The following is an 8,915-nucleotide window of genomic DNA, read 5'->3' as shown; positions in this document are numbered from 1 at the left end:
AGCGTGAGCGAAGGAAGCAGGTCTCAACTTCTGGAGACGTTTTCCCTTGCAACACCTGTGGGAAGTGCTGCGCATCCAGAATCGGCCTCTTCTCCCATATGAGGACACACACCGACAGATAAGCCTGCCTGCCTACTCATCCGTCGGTCGGACGGGAGACTCCAAATCTGTTGTTTGGGTGGCTATTGTGTGTAGAATAACCAGCATCTTTTTTTGTTATTTATTCTGTTGTTCTTCAATGTTGTTGTTGTAGCTGGTGATGGTGGTGGTGGTGGTGGTGGTGCTGCTGCTGCCGCTGCTGCTACTGTTTATACAATAGCAAAACGAAGATGAATTACTTCGCGGTTGTCGATGCTGCGGCCAAAGTCATAAAACAATCAAAATACGTGTGGAAAACAAGTATGCCTTTGAGTGTCTTTATGCACGTGAAACCCTCTGGTGAACAGAAGTCCAGCCTTGTGCTTTCGTGGAATGTCATTACTACATAAATACTATCATTATTATTACTATTATTATCATTATTCAGCGCTATATAAATGCTATCATTATTATTACTATTATTATCATTATTCAGCGCTTCATAAATACTATCATTATTATTACTACTATTATTATCATTATTCAGTGCTGTATAAATACTATCATTATTATTACTATTATTATCATTATTCAGCGCTACATAAATACTATCATTATTATTACTATTATTATCATTATTCAGCACTACATAAATACTATCATTATTATTACTACTATTATTATCATTATTTAGCGCTACATAAATACTATCATTATTATTACTACTATTATTATCATTATTCAGCGCTGTATAAATACTATCATTATTATTAATATTATTATCATTAATCAGCGCTACATAAATACTATCATTATTATTACTACTATTATTATCATTATTCAGCGCTACATAAATACTATCATTATTATTACTATTATTATTATTATCATTATTCAGCGCTACATAAATACTATCATTATTATTACTATTATTATTATCATTAATCAGCGCTACATAAATACTATCATTATTATTACTGCTATTATTATCATTATTCAGCGCTGTATAAATATACTGTTATTATCATTATTCAGCACTACATAAATACTATCATTATTATTACTACTATTATTATCATTATTCAGCGCTGTATAAATACTATCATTATTATTCCTACTATTATTATCATTATACAGCACTTCATAAATACTATCATTATTATTACTATTATTATCATTATCCAGCGCTACATAAATACTATCATTATTATTACTACTATTATTATCATTATTCAGCGCTGTATAAATATACTATTATTATCATTATTCAGCACTACATAAATACTATCATTATTATTACTACTATTATTATCATTATTTAGCGCTACATAAATACTATCATTATTATTACTACTATTATTATCATTATTCAGCGCTGTATAAATACTATCATTATTATTAATATTATTATTATCATTATTCAGCGCTACATAAATACTGTCATTATTATTACTATTATTATTATCATTAATCAGCGCTACATAAATACTATCATTATTATTACTGCTATTATTATCATTATTCAGCGCTGTATAAATATACTATTATTATCATTATTCAGCACTTCATAAATACTATCATTATTATTACTACTATTATTATCATTATTCAGCGCTACATAAATACTATCATTATTATTACTACTATTATTATCATTATTCAGCACTACATAAATACTATCATTATTATTACTAGTATTATCATTATTATTATCAATAAAGTAGATTCATTCTTTTCCAGTCTTTCTTCTCTGGACGTCATTGTGTGTTGTTGCAGACGACTTTGCCGTACTGGTCAATTTCTCTCACCCTAGTCTCAGCCCATCATTGGCCAGGGCCGCTCAACGTGCTGTCACGTGCCTCTCACGTGACCGCCACTTCTGCCTGGAGGTTGGCAATTGTGTGTTACGAAACCTTGTGTGTGTGTTTGTGTATGTGTGTGTGTGCGTGTGTTTGTGTGTGTACGTGTGTGTGTGTGTTTGTGTGTGTGCGTTTGTGTGTGTGTGTGCGTTTGTGTGTGTGTGCGTGCGTATGTGTGTTGTGTGTGCGTGTGTGTGTGTGGTTTTAAAATTTGTCGTAACATTAAGTTTGTCTTTGAAAACTATTTACTTACCTCGTTTAATTCTTTTTCTTTTTCTTTTTTTGTTTTATTTCATGATGTTCCTGTCTCCTTCATTATTCTGTACAGGATATAATCATGTGTATGATTGTCGTCGAGTGAAAATGTCAATCTCTAAATCTGTTGAACAAAATTAAATTAAATGAATGAATGGAATTTATTTTAGAAAAAATAAATTATGCTTTAAAAGTATTGGTCGCCGTAACAATATGTGTGTAACAGTAATGCATGGTGTGTGTGTGTGTGTGTGTGTGTGTGTGTGTGCGTGTGTGTGTGTGTCATTGAGGAACAATGTAAAACTTTCAAACTGTTAAACAGACTTAGATATATATATAGCCGTTTGCCTTTGTTTCTTTGTTTTTTGTCATTGTTGTTTTTGTTGTTGTTAATTCTTGTTCTTGTTAGAGTTTGTTGTTGTTGTTGTTGTTGTTGTTTACTTTAGGTTCTCTTCTTCTTCTGCGTTCGTGGGCTGCAACTCCCACGTTCACTCGCATGTACACGAGTGGGTTTTTACGTGTATGACCCCCCGCCATGTAGGCAGCCATGCTCCGCTTTCGGGGGTGTGCATGCTGGGTATGTTCTTGTTTCCATAACCCACCGAACGCTGACATGGATTACAGGATCTTTAACGTGCTTATTTGATCTTCTGCATGCGTTTACACACGAAGGGGGTTCAGGCACTAGCAGGTCTGCACATATGTTGACCTGGGAGATCGTAAAAAATCTCCACCCTTTCCCCACCTGGCTTCAGGTTCTAAAACTGGTCACCGTCATGATACGCGTGTGAAGGCAATAATGACGTCAGCTGATCGTGTGAGCACGTGCAGACTTGAGTTGAGGGCAAGGGGTTGTCATCTGTGTGAACTTGTAAACATTAACATTGAAGTAAAGTCGCCGTATAGTTATCATTTTCGTGGGGTTCTGGTACGAACGACAATCATATGGTATCATAGAAGGTCTGTAAGCCCGCGATTTAAGCTCGCAATCCCGCAAATTTCTCTGAAAGTGAGAGAGAGAGAAAAGTGAGTGAGAGTGTTTGGGATTGCGAGAAATCGTGGGCTGACAAGGTGACTGTGCATCCAACATGCAGTCTGTGTTTGTTTTGTTTTTTTAACTTGGATTTCACGTCTGTCAACTGGCAGGGAAAGGTGTTTGTTTTTTTTTTTGCTTTGTTTTGTTGTTGTTGACGTGTGTGATTTTTTTTTTTGGGGGGGGGGGGGGGCGGCGGCGGGGGGAGTTGGGGGGGGGGATCGGGAGAGGGCCTTGATCCCCAAATTGAGCACACGTCTATACGCAAGCAGAAGAATCAAAATACGCACGCTAAAGATCCTGTGACCCAGGTCAGCGTTCGATGGGTTATCGAGACAAGACACATACCCACCATGCACACACCGGCCCGAAAACGGAGTATGGCTGCCTGCATGGCGGGGGGCAAAAACGGTCATACACGTGAAAGCCCACTCGTGTACATACGAGTGAACGTGGGAGTTGCAGCCCACGAACGAAGAAGGGCACAATGTCTGCGCACAAATAAGAATGATCGACGTATGTGCTGTTCATCATGACGCCATTTTAGTTGCATGCACAATGACAGAGGCATCCATGCCCATCACCATGACGTCCATTTCGTTACGTGTACATAAATAGGTGTGACTGACGTAGATCGGATCACCATGTTTGCACATTGATAAGGCATCCATGCCCATCACCATGACGTCCATTTCGTTACGTGTACATAAATAGGTGTGACTGACGTAGATCGGATCACCATGACGTCATATGGTCGTGTCCTCACAGTACAGACGGTAAGTGTTCACACACACCCGTCACCATGACGTCATCAGGCCGTTGTTTTCACAGCAGATAGGGGTGACGTACATGAGGATCACCATGACGTCATCAGGCCATTATATATATATATATATATATATACACACACACACACAGAGGGGTGACGAAGCACGCATCACCATGACGTCATGCGGCGGTGTGTAGAACACAAGTCGAGGTGATGAGGTGCACATAACCATGACGTTCATGTGATTGTGTGTGTGTGTGTGTGTGCAGATAGACCTGACGGAGGTGATTCTGGACTGGTACATGCTGCATCGTGACGCCATCACCAGCTGTGACGACATCCACAACCTGCGCACGCGCAGGGCGCGTGTGTGCGTGACCAACCACCGGGCCTACCGCCACCAGCTGGACTGCAGCCCGCAGTGGATCGCCTTCCTCTGTCTCTGCTGGATCCTTTTCGTGCCTTGCTACGTCGTCAGTGTCTCTTTGTGTCTCTATAATCATCATTAGTAGTAGTAGTAGTAGTGGTAGTGGTAGTATTTACTATTGTTATTATTGTTGTGTCTTATCGTTACTGTTTTTGTTGTCACAAGGACAGATTGGAAGACTAGGCAATTTGCCTAAAACCTTTATCCTTGAGTAATAAAGTTTTTGAATCTTGAATCTGTCTCTGTCTCTGTCTCTGTCTCTCTCTGCCTCTTCTGAATCCTCTTCGTGCTTTGCTACGTCATCAGTGTCTCTCTGTGTCTGTGTCTCTGTCTCTCTCTGCCTCTTCTGGATTCTCTTCGTGCCTTGCTACGTCATCAGTGTCTCTCTGTGTCTCTGTCTCTGTCTCTGTCTATCTCTGTCTCTGCTGTATCTTCTTCGTGCCTTGCTACGTCGTCAGTGTCTCTCTCTGTGTCTGTCTCTCTGTCTCTCTCTGTCCCCGCTGGATCCTCTTCGTGCCATGCTACGTCATCAGTGTCTCTCTGTGTCTCTGTCTCTCTGTCTCTCTCTGTCTCTCTCTCTCTGCCTCTTCTGAATCCTCTTCGTGCCTTGCTACGTCATCAGTGTCTCTCTGTGTCTCTGTCTCTGTCTCTCTGTCTCTCTCTGTCCCCGCTGGATTCTCTTCGTGCCTTGCTACGTCGTCAGTCTCTGTCTCTGTCTCTCTGTCTCTCTCTGTCCCCTCTGGATCCTCTTCGTGCCATGCTACATCTTCAGTGTCTCTCTGTGTCTCTGTCTGTCTCTGTCTCTCTCTGCCTCTGCTGAATCCTCTTCGTGCCATGCTGTCAGTGTCTCTCTGTGTGTCTGTGTCTCTGTCTCTCTGTCTCTCTCTGACTGCTGAATCCTCTTCGTGCTTTGCTACGTCATCAGTGTCTCTCTGTGTGTCTGTCTCTGTCTGTCTCTCGCTCTCTTTTTTTTTTTCTTTTTTTTTTTTTGAAGAATTTGCTTTTGTGCATGTAATTTTCTTTTTTTTCTCTCCAGAGGGTATGATGTAAAAAAAAAGAAGAAAAAAAAAGAAAGAATTTGTTATTATTCCCTTACACTCGTGAAATAAAATTCGTTCGTTCATTCTCTCTCTCTCTCTCTCTCTCTCTCTCTCTCTCTCTCTCTCTCTCTGTGTGTGTGTGTGTGTGTGTGTGTGACTATGTGCCTGTCTTTGTCTGTTTCTCTGTCTGTCTTTCTTTGTCTCTCTGTCCGTTTCTCTCTCTCTCTCTCTCTCTCTCTCTCTCTCTCTCTCTGTGACTATATGCCTGCCTTTGTCTGTTTCTCTGTCTGTCTGTCTTTGTCTCTCTGTCCGTCTCTCTCTCTCTCTCTCTCTCTCTCTCTCTCTCTCTCTCTCTAGCTTGAGAACTCAAAAGCTTTGCATTGTGCACCAAAAAAAAAAAAAAAAAAAATCAGAACCATATAATCATATTTATGTTCTGTGCCTGTTTATACTTTTTCATATATTTTGCTGCCATGAGTAATTTGCCATCTTCTTTTCGTGTTTTCTCTTCTTTCTTTTTTTTTTCTTCTTTTTTTTTGTCCTTTCCTTCAATTTTGCAACAGAAGAAAAAAAAGTATATAATGCTTATTCCTGTGAATTGTGTTCAGTTTCTGTTCCTCTGTTCCTCCTTGTCAAACCGCTTATCATGTAAATTTTGATAACTGTCTTGTACATAATCATCCTGGAGGGGAAGAAAAAGAAAAAGAAAAAAAGAAACAAGAACAGTAACTGCATAAACATTTCTCTGTCTGTCTGTCTGTTTTTCTGCAGTTCTGCCTGTCAGTATGTCTGTTTGTTTGCTCTGCCTTCACAGAAGCAGATTGTCAGTGTATAATGGCAGTTCTGTTTGGAATGTGTCTTTAACTACTTCTTCTTCTTCTTCTTCTTCTTCTTCTTCGTTCGTGGGCTGCAACTCCCACGTTCACTCGTATGCACACGAGTGGGCTTTTTTTTTTTTACGTGTAAGACCGTTTTTAAGCCTGCCATGAAGGCAGCCATACTCCGTTTTCGGGGATGTGCATGCTGGGTATATTCTTGTTTCCATAACCCGCCGAACGCTGACATGGATTACGGCGGGATCTTTAACGTGTGTATTTGATCTTCTGATTGCGTATACACACGAAGGGGGTTCTGGCACAAGCAGGTTTGCACATAGTTATGTTAACATGTTAGATCGGAAAAATCTCCACTCTTTACCCACCAGGCGCCGTTACTGAGATTCGAACACGGGACCCTCAGATTGAAAATCCAACGCTTTACCCACTCGGCTATTGCGCCTGTCATGTGTCTAACACATATAGCACCACCACATCTTCCAAAGTTATACTTGAATTGTCGCGTGTGTGTGTGTGTGTGTTAAGTAAATGACGTATTACATGGTTATGACGTAGGACTCGTAATTTAAAATAAAAAGAAAAGGCGATTTAAAAAAAAAACTCAGCCTTATTCTGCTGAAGAAAGATTCGGAAGAGATCGTTTGCAATACATTAGCGAAAAGAAAAAAAGCCCAATGATTGTTTAATTTTTCTTGTTGGAAGAGGATTTCTGTGTAATTTATTTCATACAGCCAAGACAATTTGGTTAAACTTAAGTAATGTTGCAAAGATGAGCAAATAAAACTGCACGCAGGAAAAAATACAAAAAAGTGGGTGGTGCTGAAGTGTGGCGACGCGCTCTCCCTGGGGAGAGCAGCCCGAATTTCACATAGAGAAATCTGTTGTGATAAAAAAAAAAAAGAAAAAAAAATACAAATGTTCCTATAATTATATTTGATTTTAGTGTGAAATATCCTCTATGCCCCAAAATGGGTGAAAGTATTAAATATTCTTGAGTGTGTGTGTGTTCGTGTTCGTGTACATGTGTGTGCGTGTGTGTGTTCGTCCTTTAGTTTAACGTCTTTTCACTGTAAGTGATATTAAACGAGGGTAGGAAAAAAAATCGAGGGGGGTGTGTGTAGGGGGGGGGGGGGGGAGGGAGGGGGGGGATAAATTACTGTGTATGCATGCGAGTAAGTGAAAGTGTGTGTGTGTGTGTGTTTCATATAGAAAATGATTGATTTAAGTTTTGTTTAAAATTTTTTTTGTTTTTTGTTGTTGTTTTTTAAGAAATGATTTGCCTCTTATAAAAAGCATTGTGTGTGTGTGTTTTCTCAGATTCATCGGAAGCTGACGTGTTCTGATATTCGGGTCAAGGTCAGATGTGACGTGTCGTCCATGGGCAGTAACTCTGTGTTAGGAGACCATAAAAGGTGTGCTGTTACCTGCGCTGTTCACACTCTCTCTCTCTCTCTCTCTCTCTCAGTGTGTATTTTTAGGCTGTGTGGGGTGATTGTGGAAAGGGATATTTGAGTGTGTGTGCGTGTGTGTGTGCTTGTGCTTGTGTGTGTCTGTGTCTGTGTGTGCGCGCGTGTGTGTCTATGTGTGTGTCTGTTTGTTTGTGTGTGTGTGTGTGTGTGTGTGTGTGTGTGTGTGTGTGTAGCCTATATTTGAGTGTATGTAACTGGAATATCTGACTGTGTCTGTTAGTGTTGTATCTGTGTGTGTGTGTGTGTCTGTCTGTCTGTCTGTCTGTCTGATGTCTGTCTGAATGCCTGTGTGTGAGTGTGTGTGTGTGTTTATATATAATTATATATATATATATATAGAGAGAGAGAGAGAGAGAGAGAGATACATTTGTGTGTGTTTGTGTCTGGATGTGTGCATGTGTGTGCGTGCGCGCGGCTGACAGGTGTGTGTTGCATTGTCACAGGATGCTGACCCAGAGCCGACAGACCACCTCCTACAGCACGCTCTGACCTGCCATCCCACACCCACACCCCACACCCCGTACACCCACACCTCACACACCCACACCCCCTACACCCACACCTCACACACCCACACCCCCTACACCCACACCTCACACACCCGCACTCACACACCCCCACCCCCCCTCACACTCCCACCCCCCACACCCCGACTCCACACACACACACACACACACACACCGACCCTCCCCACACCCCCCCCCCCCCCCATCCCTCCCTCCCCCCCCCACACACACACCCACACACCAACACCCCGAACCCCCCCCCCCCCACACACACACACACACACACCCCACCACCCCCCACCTCCGCCCCTCCTCCACATCCGTCCTACCCTCTTCCCCCCCCCCCCCCCAATCCCCCCCCACACCCCGCTCCCCCCTCGCCCCTCGCCCCTCGCCCTCCTTCCCTTTACTGCTGTTCCTTCCTCCTCCCTCACACTCCTCCTCCATCAGTCCATTCAGCCTCTCCGCCTTCCATCCTATGGTGAACCATAGACACTGAGACAACGAGCCTTTGGCCTGGAGTCCTACACACAGTGGGTGTTGATGGCCAGCTACACCACCTCCACCACCACTACCACCACACACCCCCCCCCCCACCCCACACACCCACCCCACCCCACCCCACACATCCGCACTCCACACA

At 42.1% G+C, this 8,915-nt stretch overlaps 1 protein-coding gene across 1 annotated transcript in view; it reads left to right on the top strand.

The window, feature by feature from the left end:
- Positions 1-8,319, top strand: part of LOC143291479 (uncharacterized) — a 10,790-nt gene extending 2,471 nt beyond the window's left edge. Inside the window, exons 3-6 of the mRNA XM_076601357.1 lie at positions 1,855-1,967; positions 4,264-4,467; positions 7,615-7,709; positions 8,210-8,319. Coding sequence (XP_076457472.1) covers positions 1,855-1,967; positions 4,264-4,467; positions 7,615-7,709; positions 8,210-8,255 — 458 coding nt within the window. The 3' untranslated portion in view covers positions 8,256-8,319. The remainder of the gene's footprint in view (positions 1-1,854; positions 1,968-4,263; positions 4,468-7,614; positions 7,710-8,209) is intronic.
- Positions 8,320-8,915: the final 596 nt, after the last annotated feature.

This window comes from Babylonia areolata, chromosome 17 (assembly GCF_041734735.1).
Source record: "Babylonia areolata isolate BAREFJ2019XMU chromosome 17, ASM4173473v1, whole genome shotgun sequence".
NCBI classification, from domain to species: domain Eukaryota; kingdom Metazoa; phylum Mollusca; class Gastropoda; order Neogastropoda; family Buccinidae; genus Babylonia; species Babylonia areolata.
Note: the sequence above shows the minus strand (reverse complement) of the source record. Positions and strands in the feature narration are given on the sequence as shown.